The sequence below is a fragment of the Miscanthus floridulus genome, chromosome 15 (genome assembly GCF_019320115.1).
Source record: "Miscanthus floridulus cultivar M001 chromosome 15, ASM1932011v1, whole genome shotgun sequence".
NCBI lineage: Eukaryota > Viridiplantae > Streptophyta > Magnoliopsida > Poales > Poaceae > Miscanthus > Miscanthus floridulus.
Genome location: NC_089594.1, coordinates 14,394,735 through 14,414,563, shown reverse-complemented (window position 1 = coordinate 14,414,563; position 19,829 = coordinate 14,394,735). Strand labels below are relative to the sequence as shown.

General features: G+C 50.0%; 1 protein-coding gene across 1 annotated transcript; it reads left to right on the top strand.

The window, feature by feature from the left end:
* The first annotated feature begins 16,944 nt into the window (after positions 1-16,944).
* On the top strand, positions 16,945-19,131 carry LOC136506628 (subtilisin-like protease). The gene has a single exon (XM_066501529.1). The coding sequence runs from the start codon at positions 16,945-16,947 to the stop codon at positions 19,129-19,131; it is 2,187 nt and encodes a 728-aa protein (XP_066357626.1).
* The last annotated feature ends 698 nt before the right edge of the window (positions 19,132-19,829 follow it).

Sequence of the window (19,829 nt, the reverse complement as noted above, 5' to 3'; positions counted from 1 at the left end):
ACGACCGGCTTCCCAACAAAGGCTTGGCCCAAACAGACAACGCGCAACTCATGGGCCGACCCAAGTACCTAAATGAAAGGCCAGAGGAGCGATCCAATCTCCGACCGGAAGGCTTGGCCGAGGAGGAATGGCACCCGCTTCCGACTCCGGCCCGCCTCTCTGACCGGAGCACTCGCTTCGGTCTCCAGCCCACCTCCGGACAGCCTCTCCGACCAGAAGGCCTGGCCAAACACCGCTCCCGACTCTGACCCGCGTCTCTGACCGGGGATGCGCCAAACCTCTGCTCACTGCTCTTTTCCGACTGGCGCGATCAGAGCCAACTGGGACCAATCGACCGGGGATGCCTGCTCAGTAAGGACCAGGGAACGGACGGAGAAAGTAAGGGAGGGTGCACAAGTCAAACCGCAATACCGGGGACCGTACCCTATACACCTACAGAAAACAGTACTCTGCGACCTCCCTGGCATGATAGAACCCAAACCGTGTTGTAGGCGCAGACATTTTCCCCTACAGTATTATGGGCACCATTAACTCCCATACGGTAAGGCTCCCCCACATGCCTTTGGGCATCGACGGTGTTGTGGGCGTCAGCATTTATCATATCAGGCAAACATGGTAAAATACCTTGCATGCCTCTAGGTATCAACAGTGTGGCAGGCGCTGACGTCTACCATACCCGAAGAAGACAACACAACCTCCCACGTGTATCTAACATTCAACAGTATTGTGGGTGCCTACCATCATCCTGTACCCGCCGGCGTGGGCAACAAGGCTTAGTAGCATACGTACTCTCTCCTTCTCACTTGTAAGGCCATCCCCTTCATCTATAAAAAGGGGTGCGCTCTCTCCCAACAGGTAGATTCATTGGACTCATCAGTTCACTAGTCCACAACAACAGAACCTCCAGGTTCAAACCACGAGCACACACTCAAACAGTTAGCGCATAGCGGGGCTCCTGTCACTCTCGGCTCCTCTGACCAGAGTCTGACTAGACATCTTGTACCCTCTATCTTTCTCCTTCTCGTTTGTAACCCCACTACAAACTTTGAGCACCTAGGCTTAGGAATAAAGTCACCGATCGACTCAAACTGGATGTATGGCACATTGCCTGAACCAGTATAAACCCCGTGTCATTGAGTGCTAGGCCACTTCCGATCACAACGTACGACAAAACTACAAATATTTATGTGTTGGTCACTTTCTGCATCGACAGTTGGCACCGTCCGTGGGGAGACGTTGTACGTTCAACACTTTTTGGTCATCGGATGGCCCACATTTCCGCCACCTTCACCATGGCGGGCTCAAGCGATACTACTCGCTTCGGCTCACTGGAGTTTTTCGCACTCCCACCTATTGGGACGTGGGTTCCACCTGTCTTCGAGCCATCCTAGGCCTTCCTCTTTAGAAGCCTAGACTTCATCGCCGACCGGCTCGGCATACTACACCTCCGCGAGGAGGCACTCATTCCGGCGTCCGTCGGAGGGGCGCCCTCCATCGGCTCTGGGACGCACGACAACTTCAACGATGAGGCATCTGCGCTTCATTCTGAGCAAACTCTCTGCTCAAACCCCGCTGTGAGTAATATGCACACTATTATTTACTCTCTATTTACTATCTCCTGCCAATTATCCGGAGGGACCGTATTGACCGCACCACGAACACCATACGATCGGTTCCCCTACGGACTCGCATCCCTCGTGGATGCATGTGATCAAGGGCTCTGAAGGACGCTAGCGCCATCTCCTCTCACATCCGAATTCATGGGAATGGCGAGCTATGCTCCTATCACTTTCCACAAACTCCCGAATGACAAGGGTGAGCGACGGCTCCAGCATCGGTGATGTGGCAGCTAGCCATCGTCCGTCCCGGGAGTGTGCTATGGCGGACGCTCTGGGACAGCCACCTGTGGTTGCGGAGTCTGTGCAGACTCACACCCCTCTAGACCCACGTGTGGGGGCCCTCGCATTTGCACAAGAGCACGACGAGGAACTACAACAATGGCGGTAGAACCAGCCTGCGTCGGCGCGCTCGGTGCGACACGTTGTGCCCCATGCGCATGACCATGCAGGCGGTGCCTGGGGTCATGCCCGCTAGGTCCAACATGATATCATGAATGAGGGGAACGATCCCCCATAGTTTGCTCAGGCTAACCAGAACATCGCTGTTGCGGCAATGCTTCTGTGCGATGTTCCCGAGCCCGTTGACCCCCAGGAGCGGGTGGTCTACCAAAACCTTCGGGTGCTGGTAGAAGCCACCGCTGTTCAATAGGCGGAAAGCTCCGCATCATGACTCCTACACGTGCCCTCTCTCCCCACCGGGGGAGTGGGAACGCGCCAGAAGGATCGCTCCATCCGCTCGCCGCTACAGCCGCAAAGTGCGGCTCGGGAGGCAGCGATCGCACCACAGTCTGACCTAGCGCCTGCTCTACACCGACCGCCGGTACACGAATGGCTCGGTCCGCACCAAGACGCTCGCAGCGTCATCAGCAACCGGCATCAGGCCTGACATGATGATGACGTCCACCGGGCGGCGATGAGGGCAGGCGACACGGGTCCCGGTTGAACCATCGAGGGGAGCGGTGAAACGCGCCCTAGGCATGGTCACCGGCCAGATGACCGGAGTCCCAGCCCTAAGGGCCTGGGACCATGGGCCTTTGACTGGCGTATCCGAAGAGTGCCGTTCCCACAGCGCTTCCGACCGCCCACCAACATCACCAAGTACACCGGGGAGACAAACCCCGGTATTTGGCTTGAAGATTTCTGGCTCGCCTACCGATCCAGAGGGATGGATGATGACTATTTCATCATTCAGTATCTCCCTATCTACATGGGGAAACATGTTCGGGCATGGCTTGAATTCCTCCCACACAACAGCATCCGCGACTGGGCGGACCTCAAGAGGGTTTTTGTCGGAAATTTCGAGGGGACGTATGTCCACCCTAGAAACTCCTGGGACCTCAAGAGCTGCCAGCAGGAGCCCAGCGAGTCCCTATGGGATTACATCCACAGGTTCTCCCTATGATGCAACTCCCTCCCTGATGTCGTTGATGCGGACGTCATCAGCGCGTTCCTCTCTAGGATGACCTACGAGTCCCTGATCCATAAGCTTGGCTGCCTAAAGCCCCGTACCACCCATGACCTGCTCGACATCGCCACTAACCATGCCTCCAGCGAGGAGGCAGTCAGAGTGGTCTTAAATGGAGGCCGGGACAAAGGCAAGGCCAAGCGCTTGGACCAAGAGGAGGGCCCCTCCACACAGAGGGGCAAGAAGAACAAAAAGGATCAGCACCGATCGGACAACACCGCATTGGTCGCCGTAGCTGATCGCACGGGCAAGCAGCCCCAACAGGGCCTATCTGACCACTTCAACAAGCTCATGGATAGCCCATGCACCAACCATGCCTACCCCATCAAACACCTCTACAAGGACTGCTAGCTCCTCAAACATTTCCTATGACAGGCCGGTGGGCCGAAAGAAGGAGACGACAAAGAGGCGGTAGCCAAGAAAGAAGGTGCAGCGGGCAAGGACGGAGATGGCTTCCCTAACCCTGAGGAATGCGTCATGATCTTCGGTGGATCCAATGCCATCTGGTCCAAATGCCAACACAAGGTGCGCTATAGGGAGGCATGCACCGCAGAGACGACTGTCCCCTTCTTCCTCAGCTGGTCGAAAACTCCGATCACCTTCGATCAGAGGGACCATCCCTCCCACGTCATGAGACCAGGATGTTACCCACTTGTCATCGACCCCATTGTCCGCAAGAAGCGCCTCACCAAGGTGCTGATGGACGAAGGCAGCGGCCTCAACATCCTCTACGTCGACACCCTCGACGCCATGCGCATCCCCTGGTCAGAACTCCGCCTGGTAGCAGTACGAGGGATGCCACTCTACAAGCTCCTCAAAAAGATGGACGCCTTCGTCTGGACTGAGGAAGCTCAGCAGGCTCTAGAGAGCCTCAAAGTGTCCCTAACATCGGCCCCAATCCTCGTCGCTCCCGAACGAGGAGAACCCCTCCTCCTCTATGTCGTGGCCAGCAACCATATGGTAAGCGCCGCCCTGGTCATCGAAAGGGAGGAACCCGGACACCACCTTAAGGTCCAGCGGCCCATATACTTCGTCGAGGAGGTACTCACCAAACCCAAGGTCTGGTACCCCTAGGTGTAGAAGCTCCTATACGCCATGCTGATGGTGACCCAGAAGCTCCTACACTACTTCACCAACCATGAAGTCGCAGTCGTCACTTCATACCCGCTCGAAGACATTGTCCGCAACCGCGATGCCGTGGGACAGCTCTCCAAGTGGGCACTCAAACTCATGGGCCACGACATCAGGTATATCCCCCGTACCACCATTAAGTCTCAATCTCTCATGGATTTTGTTGTTGAATGGACGGAGATCCAGCTACCGACCATGGACATCACCCACGAGTACTGGACAATGTACTCAATGGGTCCGTCATGGCACCCAGATCGGGGGCTGGAGTGGTTCTAATCTCCCTAGATGGGAGTAGGCTCCGCTATGCCATCCACCTCCACTTTTCAGCCTCAAACAACGCCGCGGAGTACGAGGCCCTCATCAACGAACTACGTATCACCATCGAACTTGGTGCTACATGACTCTACGTTCATGGTGACTCGGAGCTAGTCGTTGATCAGGACATGAAGGAGTCCTCTTGCAAAAGCCCCCTCATGGCGGCATACTGCCAAGAGGTGTGCAAGCTTGAGGACAAATTCAAGGGAATCGAGCTACATCACGTCCCCCGAAAGGACAACGATGTCACTGATTTTCTCGCAAAAGTGGTCGCCAGGCGGGATCCATCCCCGAGCGGGGTCTTCATCAACAATCTCCATGAGCCATCCGCCCGCGTCCTGGAAGGTCTGATCCAGACACACCCCGACGCCAAGCCACCACCCGAGGGCTCTGACCCCAATGACAAGCCGGCGCTCGAGGGCTCCGACCCCAGTGCCTCTATGACGACATCACCCGCTGATGTGGCCATATTGCCACTCGATCAAACCAACTGGCGAGCACCGCTAATCGCCTACCTATTCGAGGAGGTTCTTTCACCCGAAAGGACTAAAGCCCAATGGATCGCTCGACGCGCCAAGACCTTCGTCGCGCTCGGTGACGAACTCTACAAACGAAGTCCATTGGGGGTGCTCATGAAGTGCATCCCCACGAACCAGGGGAAGCAGCTCCTCTTCGAGGTCCATGCCGGGATCTGCGGACATCACATAGCCCCGAGGTCACTGGTCGGAAAAGCCTTTTGCCAAGGTTTTTACTGGCCCACCGCACTACGAGATGCAGAGGAGGTCGTCCGCAGGTGTGAGGGATGCTAATTCTATGCTTGGCAAACTCATTTGCCGGCATAGGAACTTCAAACCATCCCCATCACCTGGCCATTCGTGGTCTGGGGCCTCGATATGGTAGGACCCCTCAAAAAGGGCCCGGGCGGCTTCACTCACCTACTCGTAGCGGTCGACAAGTTCACTAAGTGGATAGAGGCCAAGCCCATCACCAACATCAGTGCGGAAGAGGCGGTCAAATTCTTCCTCGACATCATCTACCAGTTCGGCGTTCCTAACAGTATCATCACTGACCACAGGACTAACTTCACTAGAAAAAGTTCCTAGACTTCAGTAATGGATACAGCATCAAAATCGACTGGGCCTCGGTTGGACACCCACATACTAACAGTCAGGTCGAGCATGTTAATGGCATGGTCCTCCAAGGACTTAAGCCATGCATCTTCGACCGACTCAACAAGTACGCCGGGCGATGGGTTGCAAAGGTCCCAGTGATCCTCTGGTACCTAAGAATGACCCCGAACTAATCCACAAGGTTCACACCCTTCTTCCTAGCCTACGGAGCTAAAGCAGTACTGCCCTTTGACCTCGACCACGGCGCCCCAAGAGTGAAGGCTTTTGACTACGACCGAGCCATGAAGGCTCAACAAGACACAGTTGACCTGCTTGAGAAGGCCCGCGAGACGACCGTCATCCACTCCGCTTGCTACCAGCAAACTCTTCGTAGGTTCCACAAAAGGACGATCAGGGGGAGGATCCTCGAAGTCGGCGATCTCACACTCAGGAGGACCCAGTCAACGAAAGAAAAACACAAACTCTATCCACCATGGGAAGGACCCTATACAGTAACCGAAGTGATCCGACCAGGTGCCTACCGACTGGAGGACAACAACGGCAATGTTCTCACCAACACTTGGAACATTGAACAACTACGTCATTTTTTCCCCTAAATTTGGTCTTACCACTTTTTAGTCCAACACTTGCTCCTATAAAGCACCCTAGCCCAAACACTTTCAGCCCGGATCGCTCGGGGGCTCCATGAGGGTACAATACTAAATACTAGCTCTCTTTTTTACTATCACATGGTAACAACCTTGTCCCCGAACGGAAGCACATTCCATTCCTTTGATTACCCTACGTAACTTTGTTCTTACTCCTAACTGAACGCACCCCGCCTACGGTTACAAGCAGCCAAGCCCCGCGGGCCATGCCCAGGTTCTTAAAAGCTATAGCCTACGGAACTAATGGGCAGGTGCAAAAAAGAAAGGACAAAAACAAAAGCTATGCTAGGATAAAAATAAGGAACGGATAGTGATTCTATCACAAAAATAGAACTGATGTGTTCATTGATACAAAAAACTGTTCACACGGGGACTCACCCACGAACTCAACTATTACATTTTCTAACTACTTCTACTCCAAATACTACTGTGGCCGCTCGACAACATCGCCTGATGCCAAAGGAGAGGCCACGGCACACGCCGTCGGACATAACCACCTCCACAAGGGCCCCGCCCAGTTTTGCTCCCTCGACTTCTACGAGCACAACGGGTATCTCAAGGGACTCGCCTAGTTCCGCTCCCTCGACTTTGGCGAGCGCAATGGGTTCCTCAAGGGCATCGCACCCATAGATGCTCAGCAAAAGAGCATGGGGCTCCTGACCTTCTCATGCAGTCGAGGCAGCTCCTGGGCAGGGACGCTGCCACCAAGGTATGGCCAGCATGGCTAGAAGAGATCTCATCAAACTTTATGAACTGGCCAACCTGAGCAGCTGCAGGCATGGAACCCTCCACCAGTATGATCCTAGGCAACTTCCCCTCCGACAAGGCTCGCCCAGTGAAGATCCACCGGAAAGAATCCACACACGGATCCATCCCGAACAAGGCCTCACAGATGAATCCAGCGCACCATCTCCTTCAGCGGAAGCCACCCCTTCTCCGACAAAGATGGCCAGCATCGCCTTAGGCAGCCTCCAACTCGACATCATCCTCCGGATTCATGAAAGGATCTATAAGTCCCCCCCTCGCTTACCCTCTCTCTCACTAAGGAACCGCCGCGATATACAGGCACTCTCGATGAGGAGGAAGAAGGAGGAGAGGCAATAGTTGGAGAACAGGCAAAGGACTGCGATGAAAAGCCCTCTCTCGCCCCCTATTTAAAGAGGAAATGCGATAGCTGAAGACAGGCAAAGGATCAGAGCAAAAAACTCTCTCTCTTCCCCCATTCATTGCGGATGGGAAACGATGGGACGCACCCTAACCGATGGGTCGCACACTGACCGATGGAATGATGCCTAGTCAGACAGGACATGGCCTGGGTATGACCCACCACTACCGCACGTGGGGCATAAAAACCAAAGCATCACCACGCACAGGCGGCTCTCTGCCTCCCTAGGCGGGACTTGGAAAACCCAAACAATGGGATCTCCGCCAGGAGAGACCATCGGGCTTCCTAAGTCGATCGAACGGCTCAGAAAAACACACTGAGAGACAGGTAAGGAGCAAAGGGACACCCCATGTAGGCCATGCCGACTCCGTCATGAATGACGAGCAGGGGACCCGGTCGGACATTTCTAATTTGAGCTCTTCAAACCCCGTCACTCGAGTCATCAAGGTAACACTACCGACCCCAGCTATTTCTTTACATAATCATTCATACATTCATACACGCATTCATTCCATATGCACGTGCCCCCCGGACGATTCAGGCCCTGAATCGCCCGGGGGCTCAGGAACTAAAGCATCGCACATGCGGTGAAATGCATCACAACGCTCCACGTTGCGTCACGAAGCGGCAGTTGCCTCATTCAACATGAGCAATGACCGTCTGGGGTTCAAAGGCCAGCCCACAAAGGGCTCGAGGCCGCCCCACGTCAAATAGAGCTAGGGGAGAAAATGCAGATGAGACCCATGCGGCCCTCACCCAGTCTGCCCCAAAGCAAACATGGTCATCTCAACCTTCTCATTTGATCCCAAACCTCTCACCAAGCCCATAGAATCTCCATCAAGGAGAGGCCAGCAGGCCACCCGGGTCGGTCTCTGAAACAACCTAGGCATCTGCCGGGTTGCAGGTAAAGGAGCAGTGGAATGTCACAAGAGGGCTATGCCGACCCCGTCATGAATGATGGACCTAGATTCCACTCAATCATACCCGTTAGCGGGCTCATCGAGCGCGTCACTCAAGCCCGAGTGATCAAGGCAAGCGACAAAGCTCAGCCTCTCCAGTTGTGAGAAACCAAGGACGGGATTACGCACACAACTCAAACCGACCCCTACCAAAGCCCAACGGGGCTCGGGGGCTCAAGACACCCAAACACCTGGGTCTGTGACCCTGAACTCGCCCCATCAGGATCCACGAGCTCTGACTCGCATGATCCCTAAACTAACTCCTCGATCCCATGGCGCGCACCGACGCTAGGATCCACGACTCCAACTCGTCCGATCCCACAGCGCGCACCGACGCCAGGATCCATGACTCCAACTCGCCTGATCCCACGACGCGCACTGATGCCTTGGTTGATGACTCCGTCTCAATTAAAAACACACACACACGTCGTCAAGACAAAAAACCCATAGACGATTCTACCCGAATCGCCCGAGGGCTCGGGGGCAACACCCGCAGGTGCGCTCGCGCGCACCCGCTGACGAAACAAAAACTTCCCCCACTGGCAAACACCAAAAACCCCCCAGATGATTCTGCCCGAAACACCCAGGGGCTACACCCGCGGGTGTGCTTGCGCGCACCCACTGTCAAGACAAAAATCGCCAGATGATTCTACCCAAATCGCTCGGGGGCTCCTGTTAGGTTCATAAACCTGAGGTCCCTCGAGGACCAGCTTCCCAACAAAGGCTCGGCCCAAGCAGACAACGGACAACTCATGGGCTGGCCCAAGTACCTAAACGATAGGCCAGAGGAGCGATCCAATCTCCGACTGGAAGGCCTAGCCGAGGAGGAATGGCACCCGCTTCTGACTCCAGCCCACCTTCAGACGGCCTCTTCGATTGGAAGGCCTAGCCAAACACCGCTCCCGACTCCGACCCACCTCTTCGATCGGGGATGCGCTAAACCCCTGCTCACTGCTCTTCTCTGACTAGCGCAATCAGAGCCAACTAGGACCAGCCGACCGGGGACGCCCGCTTGGTAAGGACCAGGGAACAGACGGAGAAAGTAAGGCATGGCACACAAGTCAAACTGCAATACTAGGACCGTACCCTATACACCTACAGAAACAGTACTCTACAACCTCCCTAGCATGACAGAACACAAATAGTGTTGTAGGCATCGACATTTTCCTCTACAGTATTATGGGCGCCATTAACTTTCATACGGTAAGGCTCCCCCCACATGCCTTTGGGCATCGATAGTGTTGTGGGTGCCGGCATTTACCGTACCAGGCGAACATAGTAAAACCCCTTGCATGCCTCTAGGTATCAACAGTGTGGCAGGCGCCGATGTCTGCCATACCCAAAGAAGACAACACAACCTCCCACGTGTATCTAACATTCAACAGTATTGTGGGCGCCTACCATCATCCTGTACCCACCAGCATGGGCAACAAGGCTTAGTAGCATACGTACTCTCTCCCTCTCACTTGTAAGGCCATCCCATTCATCTATGAAAGGGGATGCGCTCTCTCCCAACAGGTAGATTCATTCGACTCATCAGTTCACTAGTCCACAACAACAGAACATCCAGGTTCATACCACGAGCACATGCTCAAACACTTAGCACATAGCGAGGCTCCCGTCACTCTTGGCTCCTCTGACCAAAGTCCGACCGGGCCTCTTGTACCCCCATCTTTCTCCTTCTCATTTGTAACCCCACTGCAAACTTCGAGCACCTGGGCTCAGGAATAAAGTCACCGACCGACTCAAACTGTACGTAGGGCACGTTGCCTGAACTAGTATAAACCCTATGTCATTGAGTGCTTGGCCACCTCCGATCACAACGTACGACAAAACTACAAATATTTACTTGTTGGTCACTTTCTGCACCGACGTAAAGACTAGACAAGAAATAAATGAGTTCACACACACATACCTTGTTCTCAGAACTTAACCACATGTGTTCAAGTGCAAACTACTATGTGTCATTCATGCAAGACATAGGAGAGGTCTTTCTAATTTCATCAGTGGGGATTACTGAATTACCGGCGTTAAGTGGCTGGAGGGCTGCATCCGGATTACTGAATTCTTGCTCGTATTCTTGACGCTGACTACTTCCTCTTCATGCCGAGAGAAACGGCACCCATTGATGTGACGTCGTGCATCCCAGAGGTTGTTGATGTGTTCTCGGACATCTTGATTGACTTCTTGGTCATGTTGGCGAGGGTTGTTGATATGGTTCCCCCTAGCTCTCTCCTAGAGGGGTTGTCTATCATCACGATGTTGGTTGGCGAAATGGCTTCTGCTGGGGCGGCGATTGGATCTTGGCGTGGTGGATCAATGATTCAAGCTTATCGAGTAGGAGGGTCCCTGATCCTGGCGGATCTCATTGACCTGGTAGTGCACAACTTTAGGCATTGCGACAACCTTGGCGACCTCTGGCATTTGTTTGAGCCGAGCGAGCTCGTTAGCGGCCACGGACAAGTTGGCGGTTGGGGTCTTGTAGACATTATGGCCGTCAACATAGACGAATACGTCATCGAGGTTGTGGCAGAGTGGGTGTGGCCTCCCTTGTGAGTCGAGTTGTTCTCCGTTGCGAGCAGCCTTGGCTAGCACAATGGTGGCCTCATTCGCTCGGCGCTACGCACGGTTGGCATTTCTGTTGACGTGAGCTACGCGGTCCTCATCGGTTTCTCCATCCCGCGGAGGGTTGTCGATGCTGACATTAAAAATCCCACCTCCACGGAAGGGTGGAAAAGGAGGTTGGACAGCGGTGGTTTCGGCGACAATCTCCGTAGAGCCCTAGGACTCAGAGTCTGGATTTTCCTCTAGGATGGTGTGGAGGGATTCTTCAGAAAGTTGGCTGATTTGCAGCATATTGACAGTCGGCGAGAGCTGGTCGGCGATCGGGTTGGCGAGAGGGTAGATGTCTCCAATCTGGTCGGTGAATTTGTCCCTTAGGGCATCCTAATGGATGGTGGCCATATCCCCTGGGGTCTCCCATTTGACTTCTGATAGATCAAAACCAGAAGGTGGTCGATGCTGAACCAGAGTGGTCAGAGCCGATTCCATGAGGGAAAGGCAATCGGTGAGTTTTAAACCGACCTGATCGATGGATGAGATCAGTTCATCGTTGCCAACCTGCTTCCTCGAGTAGCGGGGCAGCAGGCGGTGAGTTGTTGGTAAAGATGACCTCAGAGGCAGTTCTGAGATCGGATCTATCATTGCAGATGTTGGTGTGGTTGGCGCAGAATTGATCTGCACCGGCTTGATGATCTCTCCATCTTCGTCAGCATTGATGACCTAGGAGATCGATCTAACCATAAAGATCTGGCTAGGCTTTGGAGAGGATGAAGAGCCTGAAAAGTGTACCATCTTGTTCATCATGGAAATAGCATGCACACCCCTACTTGGCGCACCAACTGTCGATAGAATATCGTCGGCAGTCCTCTGAGGGGTATCCCATGAAGGTAGATTGATCGGCAGAGGTACGCGTAATCAAGAACAAGAAGGCAACAGAGATATAGGAGTTAGACAGGTTCGGGCCATCTGCACAACGTAATACCCTACTCATGTGGTCTGTTGGTTTGTATTGGCTATCGTATGATATTGAGTGTGTTTTGAGGGGGTCCCCGACATGCCTTATATAGCCGGGAGGTAGGGTTATAAGTCGATTAGATCTAGGAGATAACCGGTAAGTAATAACAGATTACAAGAATCATGGGATTGAGCATATCTTAACAGATCTCATAACATCTTCAAGATATCGCCCTTGATGTCTTGTGGTACACGCCGAGCAGCACCATGCACCGTAAGTCTTCGTCTTGTGGGCTGGACCGCCCCTGACAACGCAGCCCATGTAGTGTGCCATGGGTATCCGGGGTCGTACCCCCCATGAACCGTTTTTCATCATAAATTCATCATAAAACTAAAATTATGATGAATTTGGCTCCTTCAGTGACGAAATCTATTTGTCATAGAAGTGGGTATTTCTAGTAGTTTCTCTTGCTGCTTGTGGCCTTCTAGCATCTCGGTCGAACACCACCGCCGTTGGCCCTACTCATGTCTACACTGCCAGCCTTGCTCATGTCTACGCCTCTACCTAGCTAGCGCCTGCTTCTAGCCGCCTAGCCAGTGCCCCTACCTCGAGCCCGTTCGTAGCTCCGCTCACCCCAGGTTGTGCGCCTTTGCCGCCACTTGCCCAAGCCGCATGCTCGTCGGCCCCTAATCCGTGATGCATCTCGCCCTAGGCCCCGCTCATGCCAAGCCATATATTCCCAAGAGTAAGATGACGTGAACGCTGTTCAACTAGGATGAGCGCATTCGGTCATTTTTCTAGAGCGAGCTCGTCCTAGAATCTCAAGGGATATTCCTCTTAGGGAACCACTCCATCCTCCCACTCTTCAACCAAACTACACTAAGGACTGAACTGCTCCATCCCATTCCCATCCATCCGACCAAGGAAACACACCCCAACATCTATCAACTCCAATTGACACTTAGAACTAGTCTACCCTTAGCCTTGTGCTAATCTTTTGAAAACGGAAACACAATCCATCATTGGAGGCATGAAAACCATGATTGCCCATCAATCAATCATCATTGTGACCTCACTAAGTAATATCGCTATAAAAACACATTTTAGTCACAATGATCGTGTCATCATTAATATCCAAAACCAAAATAGGGGCCTAGATAAGATATAAAAATATGGGCCTAGATGCTTCCATCATGTATGATGTGTCCTGCATCAATGAAGTAAATCCATGAGCTATAGAAATTTACAATCTAAAAAATCTTCTTCCTCCAATTCAATGATGTCTATGTGCCCAATGTGCATGTCCACCAGTTCAAAGTAATGTCACAATGATCTAATGCAAACCAAAACAACAAACTCTATATTTGTGATAAATAAGAACATCAATTGTAACTTGAGAATAAGACGCCAAATGTTTTGTGGACCAACCAATAAATTTAGCGCAGTGTTGCTCAAGGGAATTGATGTTGGCACTCAAGATAAAAGGAATTATACTGGTTCGGGACGAAGCCCTACGTCCAGTGTGGAGATATGCGAGTTTGTGTTCCTCGGTTCAAGTGCTCCAAAAAGCTTACAATGGGGGGTATGCAAGCTAGGGTTCTATAGATAGAAGGTTCGAGGTAGGGGAATTCCATCGTTCTGAAGGAAGGTCTGCTCCTCTTATATAGTCTTGGGGACCGAGAAACAAGTAAGGAGTGAAGGGTTCTCCTGACCTAAGTGGTCAAGACCCCGAGGGAAGGGAGAAGTTGGTGAGCTCGGTCAGTGGTCCCTTCCTGTCTTGTCCTGGCTTCTGTTGATACGTTCGAGTATGGTTGCTGGGTTCTTGCTCCTCACGCCAAGGCATGGCGTATCGTGGCATCACTATGCCAGTCTTGGTGGCACTGTGCGAATGGTGGTTTTTCACCTGCTACCCTATGTAGCGTGAGCGGCGTCATGGTCTTTGTCCTGGCGCCTGTTATTCCGGGGCGGCGTCGTGGTGTCATCATACGGGGTGAGTGGCTATCCCTTCCGGGTTGCCTGCTCCCTTGGTCGTGGCCGCGTTGCTCCGACCTCTCGTGGTCGGGTCGGGGGGCATAGGATCCGGCTGGTTTGGTGAGAGATGTCTCCCAGTCATGAGTCTCATACCTATAGTGGGTATGATCGTACGCCTGTCTATCGAGTTAGGCAGTATTTGGACGGTGCTGAGCCACGCGTGGTGATGTAGCTGAGGTCTGGTGTTGTTTTATCTATCATATGGGCATGGCTCGAGGGGTGACGCTTTGCCCCAGTACCTGGCGGTCTGAGGGGTGGTCGTCCTTCTTTATACCTGGAGGAGTGTAAGTGCGCGTGCGCTTCCCGTCCGGGCAGGTGCATTTAATGACTTACCCACCTCCCGTCCTTCCTGAGTCGGTCAGAGCTAGAGGTGGTTGAGGAGGCTACACGGTGCATGGTCGGGAGACGAGAGCGGTCGAGGCAGGCCTCGTACATCGTAGGGGAAGACTGGTCGAGGCGGGCCGCGGTTTGCTGGACCGTGGCCAGCTGGGTTGCCCTCGAGGGACTTTCTAAGCGCATCATGGGGTACCCCGGTTATGTACCCCTGACAGGTCATATATTAGTTTCCATAAAGTAACCAGTAACATAGCATCAAGAAAATATTTCTTTTCCTAAATACATACAGCTTTCAAGGGATTTTAGTACCAGGACCTAAATTTTATGTAGTTATAAATACCAATAGTGATGTTGAATCTATTAAAAAGCAAAGTCGACCTACATTTGTAAGTACTAGTTAGTTATAAGAACAAATAAAAGAAAAAATAGTCATAGTACACTATTACTTAAGAACTTTACATTACAAAAAAAAGTCCAACAAGACACATGATGATAATACATATTTTGTTGTGTTTAATAACTATGTGTTCATTTTCATATAGTTATCATTTTAATTGCCATGTTAATTTCAAAGGCATTCAATAAAAATAGCTTGAATGATAAAAGGATGCAAAAGAATCCACCTATGTATATCTTTTTTTGATAAATATTCAAATTAATTGCATAGTAATCCAATGCACCAATGCATACTTTGTGTTAAGTGATAAATCTATTTTAGCATATGAATCCATGGTCATAACATTATTAATGAAACTATCTCCTGTGATAGATATTACAACTTTCAAGAAGGTTATGGAATAGGCAATGTTGAAATGCATATATAGTTATAAATGCTAACATTAATGTCGAATCTACTAAAAGTCTTCCTATAGTAATAAATGTGAGCATTACTACTTTTAAGCAGGAACAAAACAAAACAAAACAAATCTTTCTAGTAGTCATCGTATTAGTAAAAGGATATCCAAAAATATATTTCTCTAATACGAAACATTATAATACATCAAGAGTATCCATATATTAGAAAGATATATATCTCTAGTAACAAATGCCCAAATTTTGTTAGAAGCTATGGAATAAAAATAAGTTCCAACTATATCCATAACCATCATTATTAATAGAAAATATCTGCAACCATTATTGTTAAGAAAAAACTCAAAGATACTAAAATAATTGAAATTATTAAGTGGAACACATATTGATGCTTTAAAAACTCTACATTACAAAAAAAAAGTCCAACAAGACTCATGATGATAATACATATTTTGTTGTGTTTAATAACTATGCGTTCATTTTCATATAGTTATGTTTTAATTGCCATGTTAACACTACTACAGAAATGAGATCTAGTCCTGGTTGGGAACTAGCTCTACTCCCGGTTTCCCAGCCGGGACTAGCAATCTGGGGCTAAATGTGTTGTTCTTTAGTCCTGGTTTGCCACAACCGGGACTAAAAATCCTCCCAGCTTTAAAAAAAATAATGCCTCCCACCGCTGCGCCCTATGAGATTCGAACCCAAGACCTCATGCACTGCCTCGCGCGTAGCTTACCACCCCACCTACACAACACATCTAACAATGGATGTGATGCTTTCGTTTTGAACTAACTCATCCGGGGATCTTTAGTCCCGGTTGGCACCAATCGGGACTAAAGGGTCCTTTAGTCCGGGTTGGTGTTACAAACCAGGATTAAAGGGTCTACCTTTAGTCTGGGTTGGTATTACCAACCGGGACTAAAGGTTGGAGGATTTTAGTCCCGGTTTAACCGTTGGGCAGGGACCTTTAGTCTCGGTTGGAGACACCAACCGGGACTAAAGGCCTTCTAGTCCCGGGGGCAAAAAATGCCGAGGCTAATGCTAAATTGGGACATCGTTCTAAAGTCTGTTCTCTAGTAGTGTAATTTCAAAGGCGTTCAGTAAAAATAGCTTGAATGATAAAAGGATGCAGAAGAATTCACCTATGTATATCTTTTCTGATAAATATTCAAATTAATTGCATAGCAATCCAATGCACCAATGCATACTTTGTGTTAAGTGATAAATCTATTTTAGCATCAATTAAAGTTCTAGAACCATTGCCATATGAATCCATGGTCATAACATTATTAATGAAACTATCTCCTGTGATAAATATTATTACAACTTCCAAGGATATGAAGTAGGTAATGCTGAAATGCATATATAGTTATAAATGCTATCAGTAATGTCAAATCTAATAAAAGTCTTCCTGTAGTAATAAATATGAGCATACTTTTAAGCAGAAACAAAAGAAAATAAATCTTTCTAGTAGCCATTGTATTAGTAAAAGGATATCCAAAAATATTTTCTCTAGTTCGAAACACTATAATACATCAAAAGTATCCATATATTAGAAAAATATATATCTCTTGCAATAAATGGCCAGATTATGTTAGAAGCTATGGAATAAAAATAAGTTCCAACTATATCCATAACCATCATTCTTAATAGAAAATATCTGCAACCATTATTGTTAAGAACAAACTCATAGATACTAAAATAATCGAAATCATTAAGTGGAACACATATTGATGCTTTAAATTTTCTATAAATAGGTCAGTAGCAACGATCTATGGACACATTTCTCACATCTATAGTTTCTAGCTTTTGGCCAACCATGGATCTTAATCTAAGACTCCCATTGGCAATGCTTGTTCTTGTAGGCCTTCTAGTATACACCACGCCAACCCATGCGAATTCTGAAATTTCTATCCGACGGACATATATTGTGCGTGTGCGCCCTCCACCAAACTTTTCCCCTGATATGAGCTCTTCAAACCTTGAGACATGGTATAGATCATTCCTCCCACCATCATCGATGAGTGCATCTAGGCCTCATACACCATTCATCTATACCTATAGAGAAGCCATTCTCGGCTTTGCTGTGAACCTCACGAAAGTTGAGGTAGAGTACATTACAAAAAGAGATGGGGTCCTTAATGTATACGAGGATTACCTTATACCACTCTTGACAACCCATACACCTGACTTCCTAGGGCTAAGGTCCAATGGAGGAGCTTGGAATAGCATAGGAATGGGTGAGGGAAGCATCATAGGCTTACTAGATACAGGGATAGACATGTCACACCCCTCGTTTCATGATGATGGAATGAAGCCACCTCCAGCAAAGTGGCGCGGGTCTTGTGACTTTGGAGATGCCAAATGCAACAAAAAGTTGATTGGCGGCCGATCATTTTCTAGAGGTCATGTGCCTCCCGTGGATAATGCTGGCCATGGTACACACACTGCAAGCACAGCTGCCGGACAATTCGTAGAAGGTGCAAGTGTGCTTGGCAATGGAAATGGTACCGCGGCTGGCATGGCCCCACATGCACACCTTGCTATGTATCGAGTGTGCAGCGAATTCGGATGTTGGAACTCAGATATAGTGGCTGGACTAGATGCAGCAATTTCTGATGGTGTTGACATATTGTCTATATCACTTGGTGGTCGGTCACGACCATTCCATCGACAACTAATGGCAACTGGCACATTTTCTGCCATGCGGAAAGGGATATTTGTCAGTTGTTCTGCTGGAAATTCAGGTCCATCATCTGGCACCCTAAGCAACGAGGAGCCTTGGGTCCTAACGGTTGGTGCGAGTACAATGGACCGACAGATGAAAGCTATTGTCAAGCTAGGTGATGGCCGCTCATTCGTTGGTGAGTCAGCCTACCAACCCTCTAACCTTGTTTCTTTCCCACTAGCGTATACGCTAGATTCTGGGAATGTTAAAGGGAAGGTTGTTGCTTGTGATCTTGATGGTTCTGGTAGCTCTGGCATCCGAATTGGAAAAACTGTCCAGGAAGCCGGCGGTGCTGGGATGATAGTATTTGGAAAACAAGTGAGTGGGCACAATACTTTTGCTGAACCACATGTCCTCCCAGCATCTTATGTGAATCCCATAGATGCTGCTGTCATTAGAGAGTATGCTAAGAACTCTAGCAGCAAGCCAACAGCCTCAATTGTCTACGAGGGAACATCATTGGGAACGACTCCAGCTCCTGTAGTTGCTTTCTTCTCTTCTCGTGGTCCAAGCACAGCAAGCCCTGGTGTTCTTAAGCCTGACATCATTGGACCAGGAGTGAATGTCATTGCAGCTTGGCCATTCAAAGTTGGACCACCAAGAACAAGTGCAAACTCTATGAAGTTCAATTCCATTTCTGGAACATCAATGTCTGCACCTCACCTCAGTGGAATCGCAGCTATTATCAAGAGTGTTCATCCAGATTGGTCACCTGCAGCAATCAAATCAGCAATCATGACAACAGCCTACACAGTAGATGGTAACAAGAAGCCGATCCTAGATGAAAAATTCAGTCCAGCTGGTCATTTCAGCATAGGCGCTGGGCATGTTAACCCTTCTCGCGCTATCAATCCAGGTCTAATCTATGACACCGACGAGGAGCAATATGTTCTGTACCTATGCGGGCTTGGCTACACAGATTCTGAAGTTGAGACAGTCACACATCAGAAGGATGCCTGCAGGAAAGGAAGAAAAATCACCGAAGCTGAGCTGAACTATCCTTCGATTGCGGTGAATGCGAAACTTGGCAAACTTGTGGTGAATAGGACGGTCACCAATGTCGGCGAGGCAAGTTCGACCTACACTGTGGACATTGCTATGCCGAAGGGAGTAACAGCATCGATTTCACCAAATAAGCTAGAATTTACCAAGGCGAAAGAGGTGAAAACATTTGTTGTGAGTTTAAGTTGGGATGCCAATGAAATTAAGCATGCAGAGGGAAGCTTCACATGGCTGTTTGGGAAGCAAGCTGTGAGGAGCCCCATTGTAATATTCTAATGTAACTTAGTGAGTTTAGGACTTGCTTGCAAGCTTGCTATTAATATTAAATAATAAGTAAGTTATTAATACTGCCATCTTCAAGGCGGTTCTGTTAGATTGATCTCAATCCCAAACTGGGCCCAACGGCCTAGTTGAGCCTTTGATCAGCGCCCTTATCGGGGGCGCCCAGCCCACTATGGCTGGAGGGCCCCTTTCACACTGCGCAATAAATAGAGGTGGGGGCCGGCGGCTCAAGTCACGAGGTTCGCCTGAGCCGAGCTCCCCACCGACAAACCCTAAACCCGATCTAAGTGAGGGGCGCAACCAGTTACGGGAAGTACCTCCACCACAGCACTGCGCCGTCATCGATCTTCACCGCCGGCACCGCATCTCCGACATGTCTTCCCCGATCGTCGCTGCCCGTGCGCAGACTTCACCAACGAACCCGATGGAGGCCTCTGGATCTACCCCCTCCGCGGTATCAGGTTCGTCAGACCTCATCTACCTCTCTCTGTCTCTCTATCGTTGCACTAGAATGTGTTATAGGTCTTTGTTTCATCAAGCACCCCGGTTAGATCTATGGTCCTAGCGATTCAACAGTTATAACATTGGTACCAGAGCCATATTTTTCCTAGGGTTTTTAGATCTAGAACGGGTAGACGGATTAGAAAAGGAAGAAGGTTAGATCCAGTGCGGGTCTAACAAGAACAGAGGGT

Coding starts and splice junctions, on each gene's coding strand:
- LOC136506628 (XM_066501529.1), top strand. CDS start 16,945: ATGGATCTTAATCTAAGACTCCCATTGGCAATGCTTGTTCTTGTAGGC.